This window comes from Pholis gunnellus, assembly GCF_910591455.1.
Source record: "Pholis gunnellus genome assembly, chromosome: 2".
Lineage (NCBI taxonomy): Eukaryota > Metazoa > Chordata > Actinopteri > Perciformes > Pholidae > Pholis > Pholis gunnellus.
The window spans coordinates 18,905,578-18,931,587 of NC_136536.1; the positions used below are offsets into that span (position 1 = coordinate 18,905,578).

General features: G+C 42.6%; 1 protein-coding gene across 3 annotated transcripts; it reads right to left on the bottom strand.

Annotated features, from left to right (window-relative positions):
• Positions 1–2,946: 2,946 nt before the first annotated feature.
• Positions 2,947–26,010, bottom strand: LOC306707712 (oxysterol-binding protein-related protein 2-like). 3 transcript variants are annotated; one of them, XM_079175285.1, is made up of 14 exons: positions 25,927–26,010; positions 15,377–15,707; positions 12,864–12,990; positions 11,415–11,490; positions 11,113–11,247; positions 10,794–10,891; positions 10,505–10,687; positions 10,185–10,292; positions 8,918–9,007; positions 8,529–8,649; positions 7,976–8,101; positions 7,649–7,772; positions 7,111–7,201; positions 2,947–6,423 (listed from the first exon to the last, which is right to left on the bottom strand). In XM_079175285.1, the coding sequence occupies exons 2-14, from the start codon at positions 15,411–15,413 to the stop codon at positions 6,321–6,323; spliced, it is 1,419 nt and encodes a 472-aa protein (XP_079031411.1). In that variant the 5' UTR covers positions 15,414–15,707; positions 25,927–26,010; the 3' UTR covers positions 2,947–6,320. The 3 variants fall into 3 exon arrangements, with proteins under 3 accessions (XP_079031411.1, XP_079031412.1, XP_079031413.1); XM_079175286.1 differs by lacking the exon at positions 25,927–26,010 and adding an exon at positions 20,065–20,194; XM_079175287.1 differs by lacking the exon at positions 25,927–26,010 and adding an exon at positions 17,554–17,669.

A 26,010-nucleotide genomic window follows, 5' to 3' on the forward strand; every position in this document is an offset into this window, starting at 1 on the left:
TGAGATGCTCCCCCTGTCATCACTGATGTCCTGCCGTTGTTGAATCAGGAAATAAATACTGTATCCCCCTGCGTTCACCCAGAGCTCTACAATACCTCATATCAAAAGAGAACGGACCAAACTATGTGTAGAAATGTGTGTGTGTAAACCATATGGTACAAACAATGAAAAAGATACTGCCGTATTTACACCGAGATGACGTTATGTTGAGTGTTGATGGAGCTGCTACCATGTTAGCATAGCCTAGCACCGATCGATTCGAGCACCATTGACAAAACAAAACTACTTACCGACCTTAAGACTTAACAAAACTTGTTTTCTCATTGGAGCTCAGATACGAGCTCCAATGCACCGTTACTGCACATCGTGTGACTGTTACTGTTACTGCACATCGCGTGACCGTTACTGCACATCGTGTGACCGTTACTGTTACTGCACATCGTGTGACCGTTACTGCACATCGTGTGACCGTTACTGCACATCACGTGAATGTTACTGCTGCACATCGTGTGACTGTGACCGTTACTGCACATCGTGTGACCGTTACTGCACATCGTGTGACCGTTACTGCACATCGCGTGACCGTTCCGTTACTGCACATCGTGTGACTGTTACTGTTACTGCACATCGTGTGACCGTTACTGCACATCGTGTGACCGTTACTGCACATCGTGTGACCGTTAGTGCACATCGTGTGACCGTTACTGCACATCGTGTGACCGTTACTGCACATCACGTGAATGTTACTGCTGCACATCGTGTGACTGTGACCGTTACTGCACATCGTGTGACCGTTAGTGCACATCGTGTGACCGTTAGTGCACATCGTGTGACCGTTAGTGCACATCGTGTGACCGTTACTGCACATCGTGTGACTGTTACTGTTACTGCACATCGTGTTACTGTTACTGCACATCTGTGACCGTTACTGCACATCGTGTGACCGTTACTGCACATCGCGTGACCGTTACTGCACATCGCGTGACCGTTACTGCACATCGCGTGACCGTTACTGCACCATTGACAAAATAAAACTACTTACCGACCTTTAGACTAAACAAAACTAGTTTTCTCAATGGATTTCAGATCGATCGGTGCTAGGTTATGCTAAAATTGTAGCAGCTCCATCAACACTCAACATAATGTCATCTCGGTGTAAATACGGCAGTATCTTTTTCATTGTTTGTACCATACACTACCATAACACTATCATGTAGGTCATTTTTTACACACTCCAAACACAATTATACACAACTAATACCATCAACTAGAAGATGTATCACAGTATCACGTATTTTTCCCCAAGAGTCGGCGAGCTACGTACTCCGCTTCGATATACCAACACAAAGCTAGCTAACACTGACCAATACATCGCAGAGCATGAGAATTCGACACAGAATATATCTTCAGAATTTCTCTCCGTGAAAAGTACACTAGCCCTTCCAAAGAAGTTAAAATACTACTTAGCGAGAGTTGGTCCAGAGTTGGTCCAGAGAGTGGGTCTGGTTCGGTCTGAGAGTGGGTCCGGTTCGGTCTGAGAGTGGGTCCGGTTCGGTCCTCCTGCCTTGCTGTCCTGTGGTCTTCTGAGATCTGCTTTGGTCTGTGCACTGTCTTATGCAACTGCAGGGCTATGTGACGCTCAGAACGTTACAGGGGGCTTTGTGACGCTGAGAACGCTGCGAAAGGGCTTTATGACCTCAGGTGTTCTAGAATGTTGCTTGCGCCAAGTCACGAGACACAGAAACGCAAGCACGCACGCAAAAAACACACAAGCACGCGCACACGATTAGTGCATGCGCGCATGCTAAAATACATACACGAAATGGATTATAATGCTCGTTCGACATAAACCAGGCGTGCGCCGAATCGATCAACGACATATCACGTTACCATGAAAACGACAACAAATATGATGTATAACTGTGGGTATTTATTTTATAATTTGTACTCCCTGATTTGAACGTCCAGGCCCTTTCCTCACAAGATGAGAGGTGATTTAATGTCATCTATTTACTCATTTTTGTCAAAACAGCTTCAATAACAAAATCAAATATTTGATGAATAAATGAATAAATATCCTCTGATTTCATGTTTATGTTTTGTTCCACCTTTAACCCTTAATGTTTCTGTGTAAATGTAATATGACAGGCTGAACACACGTGAGCCGTCCTCTTTATTTACCTTTTTTTGTACGTCTCCATGCGTCCACTGGTTACCCCGTGTTTAACGTCACATTGCAACGATTTGTGGATAATTCCCTTAGGCTAAGTACGGAAACGGTTCATAAAGGGCTTAAAATGTCTGCAAGAGATCCCTCAAACACTCGATGATTTTACAGAGGGACATCCTAAACCGAGTCGAGCCGCTACTCCTTCGCATCGAAAGGAGTCAGCTGAGGTGGTTCGGGCATCTGATTAGGATGCCTCCTGGACGCCTCCCACTGGAGGTTTTCCGGGCACGTCCAACTGGGAGGAGACCCCGGGGAAGACCCAGAACACGCTGGAGGGATTATATCTCCTAGCTGGCCTGGGAACGCCTCGGGATCCCCCAGTATGAGCTGGAAAATGTTGCGGGCGAGAGGGAAGTCTGGGTCAGCCTGCTTGGCCTGCTGACACCGCGACCCGACCCCGGATAAGCGGAGGAAAATGGATGGATGGATGGATGGATGGAATGGACATCCTAAACCCTCACGGATTTCGCGGGAGCGCGCCTCAAAATCCGTGAGTCCGTAAAGGTGGCGATTGGGATTGGGCCCATGTCAACTGCAGTCAATAGTGTAAACTGGTTGATATTGTGTGTGTGTGTGTGTGTGTGTGTGTGTGTGTGTGTGTGTGTGTGTGTGTGTGTGTGTGTGTGTGTGTGTGTGTGTGTGTTTTGACTCAGTAATCAGAGTTGTGCCAACATTTTCCTTAGTATTAATTTTGTTTTAGAAAAAAGGAGACACAGTTATAAACTGAAATTAGGATTTTATTAGTTGACATTTCCCCCGTACATTAATCTCAAATTGTCCACAGATTGGATATGACCCCTTACAGTCCCCCACCTGAAAATAAAACAGCCGGTACAATGTTCTCACCAACAATTGCTTAAATACTATAAAAAATAAATCAATTGCACAAAATAATTTGCCATTTTGCTTGTGATTACTTCTGTGCAGCACTTGTACACACGTACAACATTGACAACCCCGTGATACAGTCCAGGAGAAGGAGGGTCAAACTCAACAGAAGACATTATTTTATAGAAAGAACCAACACTCAAAGCAACAGAGATCTAGTTTAATGCGCATTAGTCTATTATAGCCACTCGCACCAGTTCACCAGCTTGTGACGCCTCGATGCTGTTTGGGTTCATTTACGACTGGAGCATTTGGCCAGTGTAAAGTTCAACTCAAGTAGTGTTTATGTGATTGATTTTGAATTACTCTATTCATGACAAATCTACCTACACACTGTACTGGCTAGTAAATCTGACAGACGTAACGGCCGCAGTAACGTGTACAAGTGTTAAACTGGTGAATGATGTTCACTCCAAGCCCCGATTACTCGCTCTGCTCCTCTATAAAACAGCTCAGATTCATGCTTACTTGAAATAATTAAATTAAGCACTGTTTGAATTAGCTACATAAGCAAAAGAAGAAAAAAATTACAACAGAATTATTTCATAAAACCTCAAACATCATAAATAATAAACAAATAAAAAATACACAGAAAACAAGGGAATGAAAAAAGGAGGCACTAAGCATGACAGAATTAAGTTTTTAAAAAAAACACACAAACCAAAAGTTAAGTTGATACAAGATGTGTAGTCCCCAAAAAGTTATAAGAATGTCCAATCATTTGGAATATATTAAGATAAACTAAGAAGGCAAAGTCAATATTTGAGATACGACTGACTATTGAAGCAGAGAGGCTCACGATGTGTGTCTGTGTTGTTGGGGGGGTGTGACCCGACTGTACAACAGCTCAGACGTCTTCTGTTCATGTCGAGGTGCAAACGTTGCATAGAGTTGGTGCTGTGAAATACATCACAGCTCCTAAATGCACTGATAGCCGAGATATTTGAACAGCGGGGAACACGAAGCAGGAAAATGGAGATTTCTGAAGATCACAAACGGCAGCTCAACTTTCTCTGTAGTTAGTTCAAGCAACCTAGAAGATCATTTACCATTATTTCTTTTCTACAAAAGCTCTTAAAACTATTTTTTCCTTGTCAAAATTATTCTCACCTGTGCAAACAGGTCTGCAGGGAATGTGAAGAGTTGAGGAGTGAAACCGGTTCATCATACGTTTCTCTAATTAAAATCACAAGAGCGAAGCAGCAGAGAAAGGGACTTTTAAGGAAAACTCACAGTGAAGAGTTTCTGTACAAATACTAGATGTCCGGTCGGCACAGCTGTGCGACGGTCCCTCTCAGGAGCACCATCTCTCTTCTTTTGTGCCAACATTCATTAGAGTACTTTTCACTTTCTTTGCCAAACTCTTGACTCGCTGTTGATATGTGGCTCCTTTTTACTACAATCAGTATCAGAAGAAAGAGCAAGGACGGATAAGGAGACAATAGACCCCTGGGCCGTCCTGTGTGGGGGCAAGACGACCAGGACAGATATGTGTGTGTAGTTTCTTTGTTGTGGTAACTTTACGTCTGTAGTTGTTTTGTGTTGCTTTGTAGTCATTTTACATCTCGGTGACCTCTATACATCAATTCTCTAACATCCAATCCACCCGCACAGCAACATATAACATAGCATGTTACAGTATATTACGCTGACATGAATAATGTTTTCTTATTTTATAATCATGCCTTAATGAGCGAGATTAATAATAATGTAAATCTTGAGGGTTCACATTGTCAAATTCCCATCACTCACACAGCAAATTCTCTCCCTCTCTAGTAGTTAATAATATGACTTAATAAGCATCTGTGCATATTTATACACTCATTCACAAGAGGAATGTAATGTTGCCGTTACTTGAATGAACTCGGTGTCATTGGGGATCACTGTTACTCAACAGTGGTGGCTCTGTCTAATGTGGGGATTAAATATTCTCTAATAAATGTCAAACTCCTTTTAATAGAGGGAGAGATTGAACTCTGTAGGAGTAAAGTTAGTCTTCCAGGTTCAGCTTTACATGCAGTCACTGACCGTCACATTTTACCTTTTCGGGACAGCACGGTTGTTCTGTAAGAACAGGTCATCGCGACTTAAATCTCATCTCGTTCACATTACAACGTTTTCTTTGAGGAACCAGCACAGAGTGGATTCACTGAGGGCCGTTCTTCACACTGTACCATGCTACTTTAACAGAGTCATCAGTGAACCTGCGCTCTGTTCATTCATGTGTTGCCCTGTAGGAGAACATCAGATCATCATGGGGTTTCTTTTCTGATCCCAGGTCTGGTCTCACTCCAGCTGCACATTCCACTCTGCTGTCGAGGAAACACCCGTTTTCTAGTAGTTGGCTTATTTCAATACATAAACCTTAAGCAGGAGGTCGATGGGAGGCTAACAGTGGATACTAAATGTTTTAGGGATACAACACATGGATGCATTCGATGACCGGTTAAATCAGTATTTAAACTAGTATTTCTTTATAGTTTTGTTCCTTAAAGAGTACTTATATTTATTTTCTGAGCTTTTAAAAAAAGAAAAAAGAAAAGGCATCCTCAAGATTCATCTTCAGTCAAGGAGCGTTCACATCCCTGATTTCCCTGCTGACTGGGCGTCTGTCCATGTCCATGAATCCATCAATGTGATTATTATGTTTTACTTTATGTTGCTGCAGCTCGTATTCACTCATTAACGACACACATGAGGGTTTTCAAAGTGTCGTCGTCGTCGTCCAGAGGCTCGGCAGGTGGTGAGGGTTTGATTGTAAAGACGTTTAAACATTCAGATCTGTGGGTTTGTGGGCCGTTAACTGTCGTACCAGCTCTCTGCCGCTGCGATTGGTCAGAAATAAAATGGTTCTTGTGCTCTAAGCGATGCCGTGGGCAGAGAGATGGGAAACGTGTGCTGGTCGTTATGTGGTGTGAAATCACCAATGATGAGAATAAGACTTGAAGTGAAGATTTAAAAAAGAAAAGAAAAAAGAGACCTGAAGACTTAGTCGTCATCAAGCAGGCCGCTGTTTAAGAGGAGTGACGGGTATTTGGATCCTTTGTAAGTCTTTCCACTCTGTGCTGGGTGTGTCGGTTTAAAGACGATGATGATGATGATGAGGATGAGGAGTATGTGGATTCTTAACATTTCTCTCCATTTCGTGACAGGCAGGTCATTGCAGGTTATAGAGGAGGAGCGGATGAAGGCTAGCGGGCTTTCAGTAGATATCAGGCAGGTCTTGGTAGTTCCTATTGAAGTAGCCGCCGGTGTAAAGCCAGCCCTGGGAGTTGGTATACGGGTTGGTGCCCATCTGAAACCACCTGAGAGACACACACACACACACAAACAAACACACAGATTAACAACGGCAGAATTTACCTGCTCGATGCATCGCAACATGTGCAGTGCAATTCAAGGGACGACGCACCAAAATACGAAGAGCATAGCGGGTTTGTTTCCCCCGGAGTATCAATGTTACTTCTTTTCAATTACTATCCCCAGTAGTGGAAATGGTGAACGGTGGATGATATACGCTCAGTGAAAATAAAAGCTCAGTGGTTGTGTTGGTTATTGATATTTTTAAGCGTCAAATGCAAAATTCAGGAAGGCGCTATCGCCATTAGTCAATATTCCGAAATACCAAGAAGACAAGATTGTTAATACTGTATCTATCTTGACCATCTATTCTGTTTCCGCCACTATTCTTGATTGTTTTGCAGTGTAACTGGGTTAGAAAATAAATGTATGAATAATGTGTGTTTTCAGAGAGCGAGGGGAAGAAAAATGAAAAATCGTGCCCATTACCACTTTCTTTTCTTTTTTTACAAAACTCTCAACCATCAGAAACACTAACGACTTCACATCACATAAACAAAGCTCTTTTAACTTGCTCGGTAATCAGTTTGACCCAATATGAAATTTTAAAAAAGAGCTTTTTTGTGAAAGCTCACAGCAACATTGCCATATGATGTTTGTACCATGTTAATATTTAAATGAACATTTCCCACCTGGTAGACCACTCCTCCTCATTCTTGGCTCTCTCCTTTCTGGCCGCTCTCTGTTTCTCCTCCAGTCTCTCCTTCTCCCTACTGGCCTCATCTGCAGGAGAACAACACACACGACGTCTGTGGATTGTACCATTTATCACAGAAAAGAAAAAAAGACTTGGGGTAGAACTTATTCATTATTTCAAGGTAGTTAAGTGGTTTGCGTCTTTCTTTCTTTACGGATCACTCCCTGAGATCAGCAAGACGTCATGAGACAATAACACAGACACCCAGCAGGTGGCAGCATTGTCTTATTTCTGTCTATTCTTTGTATCGCACCAGAAGTCACTAAAGACAAAAGACTTTTCAGCAGCAGATAGTAGCATCACAGGAAAGTGTTTGTTTTTTTCCAGTTACTGAGAGAATAATCAGTTCCATCAGTCAGATGTAACTTCTGATTATACTTTTTATCTTTGAAGGTTTCTGCAGGGCATTGCTGCCAAACCGGCCAAACAGAACTCCATTGAACACTAATAAGGGACTTTGTAAATCAAATTACCCATGTTGCCATTCTCCATGGCTCTGATGTCCGGCCTGAAGCGGCAGTCTGTGGGGGCCACGTTGGCCTCCATGCCGGGCTCCAGCTCATTGAGAGACAATGCAAAGTTGGTGAAGTTGTACATCTGGGGGAAGGAAGAGAGGAAGTTATGGACATCGAGTGCGTTTGTGTTTGTAAATGGATTTATCCGGCACGACTTATAGCTGTTCTACCACTGACTAAAGTCACAAAGAGTGTTCTGCCAAAAATCTGTTGATTTAAAATAGCTCATAAAGTGCTTTTTGGTTTTCCGGCTTGGTGTTATGTGTGTGTTTTTTATTTTCATACCTCAGCAGAGAGTGCCGGTCTGGAGTCTATCCTCCACAGCAGAGTGCTTCCTGGTACAACAGAAACCGTCTCCTGGACTTCGGGCATGTCGTCTGCGTCATCGTTCTCCGCTCCCTCCTGCTCCTCCTGGAAACAACACACACTTCATTGTCACTGCTGTTAAACTCAATATGCTCAGAGCTAAATGACCTCTTAGGTCACATTAGAAGTGACTTTGTTTGAACTTTATCTACAGGAAGCGTGTGTCACCACCTGTCCTGCTTCAATAGAGTTTGTTCGGAAAGCTACGCGCATGTTGCAGATATTATGCTTCACTACAAAATATCAAATAGACTTAAGCTGAATAGCTAAAGACCTCCGACAGCCTACAGAAGCCTGTTGGTCTACCCTGGATGAGAACAGAACGCTGTGGGCGTCATCAGGAAATCAAGAAATAAATGTGATGAAGACCAAAATCACTTTTCACTCACAAGCAGTTCAATAATATTCAGATTATGGGAGGAATAAAAGCAACACAGGTGCCAGTTCCACAGATGTTCTAACTTGTTCTCACATTCTTCTGCTTCTTGTTGTCTCCTCTCCTCTCCGACTTCTTGTGGGCCTCGTAGGCCTGAGGGTCGACGCTCCACATGCACTCGGTCCACTTCCCATAGATGACACAGTGCTTCTTTTTACTGGAGAGAGAGACAGACAGACAGACAGAGCACCGGAGAGAGAAGAGTAAGTAGAGGAATAATCGGGGAAACGAGAGAGAAGATAAAAGGCAGGAGAGACAGGAAGTGGAGAAGAAAGAAGAAAGAGTTTGTGGAAGAAGAATTGAGAGGTAGAGGTGCGCAGAGGAGACGAGGAAGAACCCGATTAGTATAACAACTTGGTAAACTTCACATGCTGTGAAATGAGAGAATATACAAGCTGTAGGTGAGGTCACAGTTTGTTACTAACCTCTTATCCTGGATGTATCCCTCCACTTTGTGCAGCTCTTTGCCAAACATCCCACAGGGCTTGAAATTCAACACACACTTGTCTCCAGTGCTGCAGGAGAAAAGAGGAGAGAAGAAGAAATAATCAGCATTTCTTCTCTAGCTTTGTTTTTTTCCAGTAAACGCTTAACTTTACGTAAAAAGTGAAATTAAATAATAGTTCCTAGACACTGGCATATTGGAGCTTTTTGTTATTTTAGCTTTTTTGTTTTAACAAAGAGTATGCAATAAAACATTAAACATGTTGTGACTAAAGGTTGCCAGTCTGATCTGGCACTGAAAATAAATGTGATTAAAATGTCAATCAAGCTTTCCCTGTTGTCCATGTGAGGCACTAATCCAATCAGTGCAACAGTAAAAAGCTCAGCACCAGCAAACTGTGCAAGACTGTGATTTGACTGCTTCACAGCTCCTTGAATGTGTGCTACAGTGTGACTATGACACAACGCGTGACGGAAATAAGACTAAAACGAGCCCTGCAGAGCTTCCCTGGATAAACAAAGGTTCAAAAAGAGACCAGAGGATCGTTTGCCTGAGGAGACACGCAGAGAGTAAACAAGCTGCAGTCTGAAGTATCAGAGTCAACGAAGGAGTCGGGCAGATACCACAGTGTCACTTTGAATGCGTTTTATTTGAACTCGACTGTGGTTCAGTTTCCTCTAAAGAACTGAGGAGTCAGAACTCTGGACAAGTGTGTGTGTGTGTGTGTGTGTGTGTGTGTGTGTGTGTGTGTGTGTGTGTGTGAGGCTCAATGATGTAGTAGTCGCTCTTGAGCACCAATAAAGGTCAATCAACTCCATTGATGACTTGAATCCCCTTTAAATTATTACCTTTATTGTATATTAGAGTCACAGAAAAGAAGATTAATTTAAGTAATTTATAAAGCAAAAAGGACCATATATCTGCTTCTCAAAAGACAATGTTCTGCCTTTCTTAATTTCATCTCTTTGTAAATTGAATATCGTTGGTGTTTGGACTGTTTGTTGGAACACCAAGGACATTGTGATGAACATTTCTCACTATTTTCTGACATTTTATAAACTAAAGTATTAATAGAAAAACAATCATGAAGTTAATCAATGAAAATAATTGCCCTCTTTTTTACTGTATCTTCTATCTGAAGCTTCTTTCGTATATTAATGTGTTTTGTAAACAATAAACTGCACTTATCCCTACAAATGATAAGCTAATGAACATAAATAGAACTACATCTCCCACGCGTAGTTTACCTGTGGTTGACGATCTCCACGGTGCCGTACTGCTCGATCCATAGTTTGCCCAGGATGATGTTGTGCACACAGCAGTAAGGGTTACTCCATGTGTACGCCTCGTTGTGCCTGGGGGAGAGGAGAGAAAAGAGGAAGGGGAGTTCAAATCAAGGAGGGATGAAGGGCACGGAAGAATAGAGAAAACGAAAATGATATGAAAGAATGACAGAGGTGACAAAAGAGGGAGAGGCAGAACATTGGGGAGAGGAAATAAATAGAAGATGAGGAAGTGATTTTTGATCACAAAGCTGTGATATGAACACTCTCTCTTTTGGACTCACTTGAGTATCTCTAGTGTGATGGTCCCTTTGGGCTCAGCCTCAACGCTCTTGCCCCAGAACTTGAGTTTGGGGTAGATGGAGCCGTGGAAGACGAAGTCCCCGACCAGACTCTCTGCATGGAAGGCACTGACTGGGGGATGATGGGATACCTGCTCCGATACCAGCCGGAAACCCTGATCCTCTCTGTAGAGGGAGAAGAGGGAAGATCAATGAAGTGAACTTAAAAAAAGAAGTTAAAAAGAGTGGTGTGTGTGGGTGTGTGGGTGTGTGTGTGTGTGTGTGTGTGTACCTGGTGAGCTCATAGGTCTCTCCCAGCAGAGGGTTGAAGGGTTTTCCAGTTCTGTCCCACTGAGATGCAACTGCTGACACAGCAAAAGCAGCTACTGCCTGAAGACACACAATTTACGAATCATGTTAGTCAGTGTGTGACATGACAATGTCTATATGTGTTTGTGCGTGCGTTGCATGTTCTCATTTTAATCCTTTGGAGCTGGGCTTAGTCCATAAGAGTGTGTGTGTGTGTGTGTGTGTGTGTGTGTGTGTGTGTGTGTGTGTGTGTGTGTGTGTGTGTGTGTGTGTGTGTGTGTGTGTGTGTGTGTGTGTCTGACCTGCATGCGCTCTATGGAGTCGGACAGAGAGCAGGCTCTGTTGATGAGGTAAGTGTGGTCCATGTATTCGGTGATTCTCTGCAGGAAGCTCAGAGGCTCGTTGAAGGCGATGGGCATCGTGATCTTTGAGAGTTCCTGTGAGAAGCACAACATGAAGTCCGTATTTTACATTCCACCAGCAGAACAACATTCCAAATCATTTGAACTTCTGCATTTGCAAAGAGAAACCGTCGATGTAATAAACAGGGTAACGCGATCTTACGGACTGGAACGATGAGAAACATTACACAGCCAATCCTTACCAGTCCAATGCATTTCTTCAGGATGCTCCAGATACTGACATTGGTTCTAGAAAACATGGCCGCAGGTAACGACGTCCTGAAATGAAAGCAAACAAGATATGACATGCCGGTTTTCTCGACAGTCGAGGTTGTAGATAAGCGGAGCATGTGGTCTGTTAGCGAGCCTCAAATGCTACATGTAGGCGGGAAAATAAATGTCCAAGTTACTTAGAACAACAAAGTAAGACATTCAACTAAACTCTGTCATCATATTCTGATGATTGTGGACAGATTTGCCATCGAGGCACTCTCTCCTAGATTCGCTCTGTTAGGAGTGAATGGAGAAGTGGTGCATTTCCACACAGTGTGTCTTCACTGCAACGAAATAGCAGACAGCAAGGTCAGTCCCCCACTGATAGCTATAAGTTCCTATCGCCTATCTTTCTTTTTTGCTAACTTTAGTGGCGACATGATCATGTTTCACATCGAGCAGAATAATAATCACACCACCCTTATGTGATGAAACCGAGTAATAAAGGTCCTTCTTTCAGCTTCCTCGTATAAAGAGTTGCTGCTCGTGACGAAATTCTTAGACATTTTCTAAGAATTTCCTCTTACAGTTAAGATGAGATCCTGGAAAGAGCTTTAATGTGAAAAACTGTTCGGGCAAAGGAGGAGGACTTATAAGAGAGTTTCTTCAGCAGAAGAGAAAATGGTGGACAGACAGAGCGGAAGGAGAAATATTCCCCAAACACTGAGTGAAACTGAGCCAATGAAGCTCTACAGATTAGATCGTGAAGGGATGTTTGTCGTTGATCTCAGAGATGCGCTCGCATCTCCCGCCCAATGCAACAATGCCAAAAATGAAGGAGATCACAACACTAACATTTATTTTTAAGCCTGTGTTCCTGACATTTTGTAGGCTAATTTTAAAGTCAGCCTTTGGCTTACAATTTAATGAACAGAGATTTTTCATATAATAGTTTTCTTAATCACACCATGCACGGATAGAGAGACCAAATTATATAACTAGACCTTTTGATTTCACTGTCCATTTCATCACGCCTCTTTAAAAGAATGCCTCGTACGTAACAACGAGGTCAACCACACCTCACGAAGGTAAATGTTTCTCTCCCTTCCTGGTTTCCTTCCAAGTTTCCTCAATCCGCCCTAACCTACCTGAGAACCCTACTATTCTGTCCTTTCTACAGATTGCCATATGTACCGTCACAAAGCTGCCTCTTAAGTTAACTTGCTCAATTCTTACCTCACAGCTTCCAATTACTGTTCATGTAAAAATGGCTGCAGGGTTTATCAAGCAAACATCCAACCCAAACCAGTGAGAGGTAAGACCCTGGCCCACACATTGTACTGGTTCCAGTGGGAGGCTTCCAAGACAAAATGTGATGCAACGACAAACAAACAAGTAACACAGTGCAGATGGAAGGCGGTGCAGGAATGCAGCAGTACCGGTGCTTCTTGATGCCGTTCTCCTGTGGCACCGACCCGTTGTTCTTCCGGCTGCTGCCGTCAAACACCAGTGCATCTTTGAAACTGGCCTCTGACACCCCTTCATAGGACTCGTCAGAATCCAGGCCTGTGGGACAGGAACGCTCACGGTTACAACAAATCCTGCAACACCTGCTCCTTCAATAGTGTGATAAAAATGTTTTAAAAAAGTAAAATACATAGAGACACATTAGGCTTTTTTTCTATTTTGCTGCCAGTTAATATGGGATCAAATGTGAATATTACACTCTGAATGTTTAATGTTGCTACCACATTTGCATACATTTTTGCATCAGGAACTTCTTGCTCATGTTTGACTGGCAAATGTTATTGATTGCCTGTAACTGTTTACACTGACGAACCTCTTCCCTGACACAGCACCGGGTCACTTTCAACACTCTAATACTGTGTCCCTTTATTTTAGTACACTGTCAAGATTCCAAAGTTTCAAGACACAGCACATGCCCGGCTAAGTGTGGTGTTTAAATATCCGTCTACCTTTGTTGTAAATAAACCTGAATTACTACAGGAAACCTGCATGTGATTAAATAAGCAGCAGCTGCACCACCCATGCGGTAGCCAGAACATCAACAAAGCGAGAGCATTAAGTGCTGCAGGGTGGAGGCGTGATGCCCTCGAGGTGGGGCCTTAACAACAGCTTAAAATAGACCGAGTCATTTATCGTCATTTATTAAACACGCCTACTCAGCTGTCAGCTGTGTGTCAAAGGTACCAGCTGAGTATTGTTACCATATCAGGTGAGCTATTGCTAACATGAATAATATGGAAAGAGGAACAGAATATCACTGAGCAGCTCCTTCACTACGTGGACATTTTTCAGTCGTAAGACAGAGATTAAATCCTGCCGTTTGCTACTAATCTGCACGTATACATTTATTATATATACTGTAAACAGCAGTTTGATCATATTCTCCAAGCCTCCGTCGCTGTCATGAAGCGAACTAGGAGCAGAGCTCTGTGATGAAAGGACAATAATGTTGTCTTGCTTTCTGCAAGTCATCGTTGGACTTGAACTTTTTAAGGAAATATTGACATTTTATTCAAATCCCAGTGAAAACCAATCATCATAAATAAGAGGTCCAATGAGGAAGAAAGACTCGACAATAAGGCCAAGCTGGAAGCCACCTGGTGCTGATCACAGCTCACCTTGTGCACATGTACCGATGAATAATACATCTGCCCTGGTCTGCATCTGTCTCAGATCAGTAAGACGATCATAACGATGACACAGAGACAGGCACACCCACACAAACACGCGCTTGAATCTTTTATTTATAGCTGCTTGAAAAAAAACAAAAAACTGCGTAAGAGCGAACAATGGCTGACGCCTAGCAATATTATCCAACACGTACACAACGGGCAGTGAAGGTACGAAAACAATGGTGCTCGGAATTACTGACGGAGAACAACTCCCTGATGTGCCCTGCCCTTCCACCCAACATGAGCACGTTTAACGCTACTGAATGGACACGAGAGCAAAGGTAACTTTAATGTTTCTATCGCAGTAAAATGTTCACCGCCATGTCGTCTACATGCTCTTAATTTCTCATAATCGTATCCCAGGATTCATTGCTGCTCTCACCACTGTACGACTTTTACTTCCGGATGTTCCATAACCAAAGGAAGGAAGGATTGCTCTCTGAAAAAAAAACACGTGTGTTCAAAGTTCATCCCTCCACAGTCCGGCGAGTCAGACCCCCGGAATGCTCGTCAAGCTCCGCCTCTCGTAGTAAATAGTCATGAGGACACTGGAGGGACACAAAACCCACGTACAACCTACTCGTGAGCCAACTCAACTTTATTTTGTAATTAGGTAATGCATGGTATCAGGCCCTTCATGGCAACTGTAACATTAGCATGCATGGCATCCCATAAGAGTTGACTCGTCTAATCTCTCTACGGTAGCAGAAATCTGAAACCAATTAATCATAAATACAAGTCAGGATGTGTTTAACGGCATTCCTCAAATGGGGATAAGTGTTACGTGCTGATTTTTGGTCTGATTTTCCCCAAACATCGTTTCTCTGCCTCTGTGGGATAAAGTAAATATGTTCCTCTGTAATTGAGCACTGTTGTGTGTTGCTGATTGCTGATCATGACCGCAAGACAGCAGACCTCTGAATTATTGAACCAGTGATTAGAGTAAGGCAGGTTAAGTTCCATTGGATGCTATTATGCTTCTATGATGAGACAAAAACAGACCATCTAATTAGGAATGACGGGGCCACGATCTCTGATGACAAAATGAGATGCTAACAAACATAATCAATACATACGTTTGGTTTGTTAAGATCAAGAATTTGATTTGTCTCTCTGAGGGAGAACTTTCTATTTCTTTCTGAAAAGATCTTAAGACGATCTGCAAAAATACAAACCAGCACATTAAGTTTTTTTTTCGGACTGACACACACACACACACACACACACACACACACACACACACACACTCCCACCTGTGACGGCGTCGTAGAACTCATCTTCATTGTTCATCTTCTAGAGTCAAAGGCGACCGGTCGTTGAGGACGGGTGAACTTCTAGCACATGTTCCTTTCGGGGGCCGATCCCTCAGAGTCCCTCTGGAGTGTCACCACGGAAAACAGCACAGCGTTCGGTCAATACCCAGGAAACGTCCAAAGCTCAGTGCGGCGACGATTTTGGGCAAATGCTTTGAACCAGAGAAGAGTAACACCAGGAGACGTCAGTCAGAGCAAATCTGCTGTTGATGATGTCACGTCTGAGTTCTGGTTGTGTTTCTTTGGCTTCGATGAGAAGATGATTAGTGACCTGTAGAAACAAAGGAAGACAACACACAATTCTTGAGTCTCTACTGGTGTTATTTCAAGTTTTCAGATGACACAAAGGGTCCTTCCCAGCGGTCTAGGCTACCAGCTAAAACAGATCAGCTTAGTGTGGCTGAGTGTCCATCATGGTCCACTGACTGCGAACAGAGAGTTTTCTAGTCCAGTAGTTACATAACGGGGACAGCACTGCAACAGTTACCTTCTGTCTGGCTCTTCCTCACGTCAAACTCAAGTCCCCAAAATGGCCTTTCATTATCAAATTCCAAAAATAAAAAAAGGTCAAATTTCGATAAATAGTTACAAGCGATTCGTTACAAAATGAAACGGCATGACATTGAGATTCAGGGCTGAAACCACAAGTTCAAAATTAGCATTGCTTAGAATGCTTCAATGGCTGCCTTTGACGGTTTTATTTGGACCATGTAGGAAACAGGCTTCTGCTTGGCTGCTTGTTGTAGCTTTTTAAAAACACAACATTTCGCCATTGATTGAACTTGTACTTCACAGCGCTATGCGTAGACGACGCTTTCTTATCCGGCTGAATGTCGGTCAGTAACGGTGACAATCAGTGAAGGTGGAACCATATTCCAGTTTAATCCCTTCACATACAGGGTGAAGTGACAAAACAGAAACACGAGTCTATAAAGTAGTCAGTAAAAAGCCCATAAAAAGCTTTTGGAAGGAAATGCTTCACTGTGCTGGCAGCAGATCACATTGTTCTGCTGTTTTAAAAAAGCTAATATTTAATTTCTATCATGTACTCATTGTTTGGCATCACTGCCCACTTCACCACACTCTTCACAGTGACTCAGAATAAATACACATGATTTACGCATTTGTTACTCTCACCACTATGAGCAACATGCCTGACGTCACACCAAACTGGCACGAAACACTTTCCTCTCTTTTCTGACACACAGTAAAGCTAAATCCAGTTCTTCATGTGCTTGAGCTTAAGTTATACATCATGGCTAAAGGCTCTAAACAACACAACTACAGCTGGATATCAAATACATTTTTGGGACCAAAATGTGTCTTTATGTAACACTGATGCATTGAGCGGTTGGGCTTAATTTAGTTAAATGAAACTAGAATAAAAGCCTCACGGTTGTATGCGTCCGTCTACCAGTCAAGTTGTACTTCAGATCCTTTCCAAAATGGCAGAACTTCATCATTTTATCCTATTACACGTTTGTTTGAAATTGTCATAATTAGCTTATAGCCAAAAACGTGACCTTTGACCACAAAAGTCTGATCTGATCAGAGTCCGAGTGGATGTTTGTGCCACTTTTGAAGAGATTGCCTCAAGGTGTTCCTGAGACAGCAGGTTCACAGCAATGGAGCGTACATATGTACGGACAGACAACCCAAAAATAGCCACAGCTGTAGCCGGCGCAGAAGCGTAAAAAGACGTGTTCATATTCATCTAACTGGGGGGAAAATATGTTGTTTTGGTATCAGTCCCAAAGCTGAGCAAGTTTACAAAAACTAAAACCAAAACCCAAATCATGACATAACCTCAGTGCCTTCATTTAATTCTTATATTCATTTTTTTTTTTTTAGTCAAGTGTCTATTCACAGCCTCTGAATTTAAAGTCTAAAGTGTTCTTGTCTTTTGGCTCCTCCATTATTTCAAACAGCTTTCAGGCTCTTAGTTGTTTCTGAATGTAATTCGAGGAACGACGCTTCATCATTCCTGATTTAGACGACATCACTTAATGTCATCTGCACTTGCTCTTCTCCTCAAAATAGCTTCGTTCTTCACTGGAAACACTGAACGATCATCACACTATTTCTCAGTTTGTCAGCATTACAAAGTCTGTACGTACCTGCAGTGAAACTAAATCCCAAAAGAGACAAATCCTTTCATACAGGTCCATTTATTTCTGAATCTGGGAGGCGGAAACGGTGCTTGTTCTCTCCTTCCATTCCTCCCACTCTGCCTTATTCCACTCAGTGGAAGGGTTCGTACCTCTGCCAGTGGTAGGGAACGCCTTCAGCACACAAGTGAACTCTGGCCTCGGTGTTCTCAACAGATAAGGTGGACAGAATGACAAATTGGTATTCAATTGTTCTAACAGCTCATTTAAAGTCCGACCTTAAGTTTTATTATTTAAATCTATCGTGGTGTCAAGTGTCAGAAATGTGTCTCCTGAGTCTGAGGACGCAAAGACAGTATTTCACAAACTGTTGGTCGCTTCAAGCTTAATTGTGATAACCCTTATCCCGCATATTTCATCAGTGCTTTAGTATCCATGTTCTGCAAAGATCATGAAAATCTACATAAAAGTTGTATTCTCCGAGTAGTGGTGATATTCTACCATTATGCAGAATGTGTGACGTTTAAACTTCATATCGGAGCAAACTAAAACCTTTTGCGAGGCCGAAACAGAGCCGTTTTATTTATGCAAATTAAAAACTCTTCAGGTCTTTTTGCAGCAGCTACTGAGACCATGAGATCATCTTCTGAACACAAAAAGGCAGACGAGGGTGTGCAGGCTTCAAATCACTAAATATAAGAATAAATAATATTTCGGAGCACGGTATCTGGCAGACAAATAGCAAATTATGCCTACCTGTCTCTCTGTGAATAAAGCAAACACGGCTGAAGATCTGATTTGCATGAGTTACAGAACCAGCATGTACTCATATATGGAAATATGGAGCATGAACATCTGGCCAGCTGCACTCCCACAGCTAAACTCCTCACTCATCTCAACAGCATTACTGCATTATTGCTCTTATACAATAGACTAACTTACTAGTTCTGACTCTCAAGTTCATGTAACACACTACGCGGATACTGACTACAATTCACCAAATTCTTTAAGAGAGAATCCCTCTCGATTGTAACTGATCCGACTGCATTAAAGACAAATTTAACCTGTAATCTTGTAGCATAGTGCTTCCAGGTATGAGCCAGAACCAGGCCAGGGTGGGGTCACCACACACAACTTTTATTTTACAGTAAGCAACAGGAAGCCTCAGGTTGTAGACAGGAAGTCCACATACTTTCCATTCCTTCTGATTTTGTGGAGACAAAGTACAACAACCACCGGTTGAACTACAGCCCTCAGGCGGTCCTCTACCTTTTTAAGATGTTAATCAGATTCTGCTCCTTGAAAGTCTTCCTGAACACTCAACATGGAGACATCAATAATTAGGTTTGCATGTCTGAAAATAAACAGGAACTGAGAATCCACGCGATATCTGGGAATGAATCTTACGAAAGATCTTCATGTCAATGACTCTTTTTTTGTAGAACAAATATTTCTTGGAATCCGACACCAGCATCAACATGACCAAAGTGAAATGAAACACTTCCACATTCCCCGTCATAAGACGGTATTACACCAATTATATCTGTACACGCTAAACCCTGTTCTGCACTAAAGTTTTATCAACTAGTTTTCTATTCCATAACTGTTCCGGTAAATTAAGTAAATCCACAAACTCACAGACAGAGACAGAGACAGAGAGCTCTCTGATTGGCTCTCTGTTCTAGACACCTGTGAGCTGTGACGTAACCATGACAGGCATTGCACCACACACACACACACACACACACACACACACACACACACACATACACCCCATCTCATCACAGGTAACCTCAATCTAAGGCTCTCTTACTCCATTACAAATACACAAAAGCACTTGTCTGACATGATGGCTGTAGAGATTACGCTTTTGGGTAACTTTGGGTTTCTTGCACATGATTCAACACAAAGCTGCTGACGACAACCTGACCATGTTAACACAGTCCAAAGAGTTTGCGGTTCCCACATCCTATTTCTCACTAAAGACAACAAATAAAACAGTGGTTATCAAACATGTTTTCAGCCAAGAATGAAAAGAAAGGTGCATTATGTTACTCACATGCATTTGTTTACGTCAGACTTTGAACCTCATTGGGCCTTAAAATGATCACATGTCAATCTAGCTGGAGATAAATGCATTGTAGAAAAACAAACAATGGAAAGACCCTTACATTTAAAGTTCCCCATCACAGTTACCAGATTTAACCAACACAGGATGACCTTTCATTTAGAGTGACTTAACAAGTAGCTACTGACCATTTGTCGATGTAATTCAATCTAATACTGTTGGTCGAGATAATCTGATAATCATATTAGCATGTTAGCATTCCAAATTATTATTAAAGCCTCCAATCTAACAAGTTCTACTGACCATATTGACCTCATCTTTTCAGTTTACTCCCAAAACAAACAGGTTATACCAAAGCTTGTGACTGTAGCAACCACTGTTGAACTTCCCAATGGCAACATGGCAAAAATAACATCACTGCTAACAACTGAAAACCTTAAAGACAAACCTACCGATGTGACGGTTCCACTCATAAATCCAGTGTACAGACACTAGCCTCAACGTCTGTCTACGCTGTCCTCGGAGGGCAGACGAGAAAACATCAAAAGCCACAGGGACAAAAAGAGAGAGGACCAGAGACAGACACACACACAGAGACAGAGAGAGAGAGAGAGAGACAGAGAGAGAGAGAGAGAGAGAGAGAGAGAGACAGAGACAGAGACAGACGCAGGGAAATAAATTAAGAGACGAGAGCTGTTGCCATGCGAGACGGAGCCCAGTGCTGAGCAACACACACACACATACATACACACACACACACACACACACACACACACCTACCTCAATAGGTGACACACCTATGCATACTGTGAAATGCATAGCACAAGTCAAATTCTCTCACACGCGCACACACACACACACACACACACACACACACACACACACACACACACACACACACACACACAATACACACACACAAAAGGTTGAATGCTGACTAAGAAAACTAGACGAAAACAAGCTTTAATGTCACCAACAACATCAGAAATCAGAAACTGTTTGAGTAAATTGGGAGCCGGTAATATGTAAAAAAAAGGGAAACGATTCAATTCAAGTTGCCTGAAACAAAAGCAGGACAGGTGGAGTTCAGTAACTCTCTCGTGTCTCATCAGACCAGTGGCTCCTCAGAACGGACCGTTGTTCCACACACATTTCATTCTGCCTCTCAACTGCAGTTTCTGCTCCCCAATCAGGAATTTCTGATACGACAACAACTAGTATATAATGTTCATGCAGATTGCAACAACACCGGTGGCCTAGTATCAATATTTGTACTTTTCCTGTAATGTTATTGACCTTTGTCTGGATGAGCCTGAACAATAGCAAAAAGAGGATAATGAGCGAGCTAACAAAGCTGTATTTGACTCCTAACATCCTGATTTAGTTGAGTTCAGATTCTGAGGTTGAATAATTCCTTGAAGTATTTTAGAGGATTATAAAGGGCCAAACCGGTAGCTGTCCTGGTAGAGAGCATTCAGAGTCCTTACCGCAGTGAAGCGGGCCCTTTGCTGCATGTAATCCCCTTTCTCTCTCTATCACTTTCCAATGTAGCAGAACTGCCAAAAATATATTTTTAGAAAAGGCCAAATGACTGGCATCAAACAAAAAGACTGCAATGAATTTCATGGATTCAATTAAGTCTGCAACACACTATATAAATCCCAAAATGTCAACTCTTTGTTGACCAACATCCTTGCTCTTAGTTTCTCGTCTCACCAACATTTTAGTGCACAAACTAAACAAGATTATTTATTCATTATTAATATTTCAGGTACCTCCACCTTACTTTAAACTCACTAAATGTTGTTTCTGAGCAGAGACAGTGTTTCATTTGATCAACATCTACCACGCAGCTACTTTACAGTACAGGTCGTAGCTATCTAATTCCAATGTTTCAAAATGTTCTTGTTTAATGTTCTTGAATGTTCTTCCTGCGTGCTCCTATAGAGCATCCTCTACCGTTGTATATCATCTATGTGTAGTTACAGTCGGACACATCAGTGCTGAGGGAAGGGACATGGAAGTACATATCACAAGACCATTACCATGAGAGTTTAAATGTCAACAGACCACAAACGACTTGTTTTATCAAAGCACGACTGCGAGTGTGAAATCAAGTTCATTCGACCTCAATCACGAGACTAAGCTCGTCGGAGTAAGTGTTGCAAGTGCTCACGTCAACATCTACAATATCCTGTGCTTAAACAGCTTTAAAGCACACACAAATGACAAAGTGTGAAGAGACCACAAAAGCAACAACTGGCTGCAAGCCGGACTCCTTACAGAGGCTGGAAATGCATCATTGCCAATTAGTTGTGAAGAAAATCTTTTGGTGTGGAATCTTTTTGATTCTAAGCTGCATCTCGATGTGCAGACTTCTGCATCGATGCGGTCGCAAAACATAATCTGGACCTTCATTGGAGTCTGTACCGCGTGTTGCTGTCATTTACTGTCAAAACACTCGGCGGTGCGCTAACTTGTTGCTCTCGCTACCAACATCAGCTGCTCTGTTTCAACAAGGTTAGGCTGAAGAAAAACACACACGCAGGCGGAAATTCATCGGCGGTGTTGTGTCGGGAGATGCAGTGACTCAAACCAAGTGAGAGGAGAGGAGATATGAGTAAGGACAAGTCCACTAGCCACTAGGCTAATTCATGCATTAAGGAATGCCCCCGTAAAACATGCAAAACATCGGGATGCATTGAGACTCGTTATGCGCTCAAATCGTTGACAGGTGAACCGTCATTGAATCGTGAGGACAGTGAAGATCCTCACCTCTAATGCAGAGGGACGAAAGCATGAGAGCGGGAGGGAAATAAGTGTTATAATGTGTTTATTTATTGCATGATGAATAAGGATGGCTGAAGAAAGGAAGGACAAATTAACATATGCCCTCACAACTGCAGCTGCACGAGTCAAACGAACGCCACTAAGACAGAAAATAGCTTCCACACAGCGAGTATCTGAAAACAAGATTTTCAAGGCCCGTATGTGCGTCACCCATCAAGTCCATCATTGACGAGTGAAAACAATGGCTCAGCACCTGGTTCACCAAGCAAAGACTAGAGCTGCAGTCTTAGAACTAGATTTAATATCATCAGTGTTCACCGAGATACTTTGTGTGTCTGCTTCTGACTGTGGTGGCGAGTATGTCCTCCTCCAGCTACAGTGTAAACCCTCTGGGAACGAAACACTGTCTCATTCTGAGTAGGATACTGAGAGCGCGCGCGCACGCGCACACACACACACACACACACACACACACACTGTCGTGTGCATCAGCACATTCCACTGATACCTGCTAGGAGGTAAAACCTGCCAGGATGAGTCTTACTTTCACACAGGTGTAGAGATAGAAAGCCAGCTCAGCATCTTAGCTCGAAACTTCTTTCAGGTGTCCACCCTTAATTGCCCTGACACTCCCAACTGAGTGCATTAAAAAAAACAAGCGCACAAAAGCAACTTCTGTGACCGCCATTGTTCTCCACTGTCCTCACATGCGACTGGTTCAGCTGGCAAAATCTGGTTAAACTGGATTCTTTTTTGTGCTTCGGTGTCGAGGTGTTCTGGTGGTCCCGCCGAAGACAATTAGGTACGATGCAGGGATGGATTTCTAATATGTTTTAAAGTTTTAGATACACTTTCATTGTGTAGCGAGTCGCACAATAACAAGTTGTGCTGACATTCTTTGTGCAGTAGCGCAACTTCGGCCAGATCACATAACACTTTGTTGTCTTGTGTTACTGAAAAGGAGAACATGATAGAGTCCCTCTTCATCTTGATGAATGGGAAGTGTTTGTTGATGTCGACTTCACTATCAGTGAACAAGAACAGGAGAGATGGAGAAGAAAACAACAAGCAAACCAAGCTGCCCAATCACACTTCTTGCAGTCCGTACACGGTCCTCCAATTGTCCTGACATGTTGGAACAAATAATGTCGTTAACAAGTTAAATATCTGTCAAGGAAATTAACAATGCATCAGTCTATACATCTCATCACCACCAATAATGAGACAGTACGCTGACATAATGGCAGACAGTTCGTCCCTGCTGACCAGCATGCACTCCCTATGACCACGAGCCAAACAAAGCGGAGCGGAACAACACAACGGCTGTGTATCAGACAGGCTGCTGATTGGCTCGCCCTCATCATAAATTATACATACAGTATTGTTTCTCTGTTGCCTGGGTGGTTGCCTGGACTAGTGCAAACGTTGCCTTATCCCCATGTGGCAACCCACTGCAGATGTACGACGCACAAAAACAAAATGAAGCCTTTTTATGTTTAATGATTCACACAGTCGCTGATTGTCGAGGCAAAACATGATTTGACAAGAAGTAGGACACACATTGGGAAATAAAAAAAATATATATCATTCTTCCTGAAACACCAAAAATACACCTTGCCAAAATAACTCAAGTAGTTTCTACTCGTGTCTGCTTTCGTGTGTGTTGGACCTGCCATCTCTGCAATATTCCTCTCTACCGTGTTGAAATCTGGCCTTTTAGGACATGCCTTGCAAAATCTCTTTCCTGTTCCCTTAAATTGAACCGCAGAAGTCAAACAATACACATCGCACATTCGGTTCTTGAGGTGTTCACCGAATGAACACTTCAACAGCCAACCACAAAGTCAACAAACGTCTCTCATCTATCCCGCCTCGCTGAAGGTAGTGCGCTGGTCCAAAGTGATGCTCCGCCATCGCCGTAGCAACTAACGAAGAGCTAATTAAGGACCGTTGGGAGGAAGTCGAGACAAATAACAGAAAGACAACAGCTGTAGTTCCACAGGGAACGGCCGGCCGTCTCATGTAACGACGCAATAAACTCAGCAGAAAGAGTCTGCTGCTTCTTCTTTTTTTATCAATCAACCGATTTGTAATTTTGTCAACAAAACATCAAAAATAATGACAAACAAATTACCTGAATCTTGTTATAGCAGCTACAACACATTTAAATTATCAATCACCTACAAAATTACATTACAGTCAATTAACCACTTGCTTTGATGATAATTTATTTTGGTACAACTGAACTGTTTTAATTTATAAATGTGAGAAAATAGGAGGAGTTCAGTTTGCATTTGAACTTCATCAACGTAGAGTGCTGAATATAATCAAAGCATTTAAGGTATTGTCCGTCTGGCAACAATTGTTACTGATTTATCGACAAAAGATCCAGTGTCCCGTTAATGTTACCGGATCAAGGGTCTCAAAATATAAGTATCGGTTCCTTATGCCAATACCAAGCTCCCAATGTTTGAAATAGACTAAACAACATGGTATTGGTATCTGAAGAGACTCTCAGCCTGTGTGTTGTTATGTGTACATCTGTATGTTTCTGTGTACTGGCCATGAAAACAAATACCCCTCTGGGACAATAAATCTAATCTTTCCCAGGCATCATCAGCATCACAAAGCAGTTGATGCAGCAATACAATCTCTTCCTCTGAGGGATACGTCTACACCATGGAGAGCAGAGAAACAGCCCGCTGTGTCAGTGCACAGCTCGGGATCAATGACCTCCAGTACACCGACCTTAAGAGACAAGGCTTGGTCTCTCCTGTGAGTTGGATCTACAGGGTGATGGAGGCAGTGGGGAGCCAAACAGGCAGGGGAACATTCCCACTGTGTGCTGACTGAGGCAGTAAAAACTTTAGCCTACGCCTTTACGGGGATAAGTGCTGCTGGTAACCATTTACAATCTCTCCTACACAAGTGGATCTGACCGGTTTCACACAGTAACGCTACTCTTCTTCCGACCTTATGATGCTTCAAGTGTCTCCCTCACATTTCACTTTGGGCAGTTACGAAATGACAGTCTCACTAACGCAACTACCAGACTTACTGTAGCTGTTTGCTAATACATTAAGAAAGAGCCTGATGACAAACAGTAGTTCATAATACATCACTCAACCGTCAAGCTGTGTGTTGTTAGTGAGAACCCATCCCAGAATGCTATGCTACCGCGGACTGTTTGCTCACTGACATTAGCACATACTGTTCTAGCGATTGATCTACACATCTAAACGTACTAAACAATCAACAATGTCAAATGAGAACAAGGTAAGTAAATACGCATATGGGATACTGCGTGTCCTTAACGACATAAACCTAGCGGACAGCTCCAACTCTGACAGGACATCAGGAGCAGTTTGACAGCTAGCATTAACGTTAGCGAGCGGGCTAAAAAAAAAGAAAAAAGGTGGCTAACAAGCATAGTTAGCACCTTTCTTATAAGAATAAATACAAGCTAAAGGTGTGTCCTTGAACAGGAGACTGTAGTCAGAGCAGTAAAAGGTCTGTCGCCTTACCTCGGCGCTGTGTGCAGAGGGAATGTTTTGACAAGTCCAGAGATATGAGCAGGAATTTAGTGTGTAGCCTGGGATTGACACAGA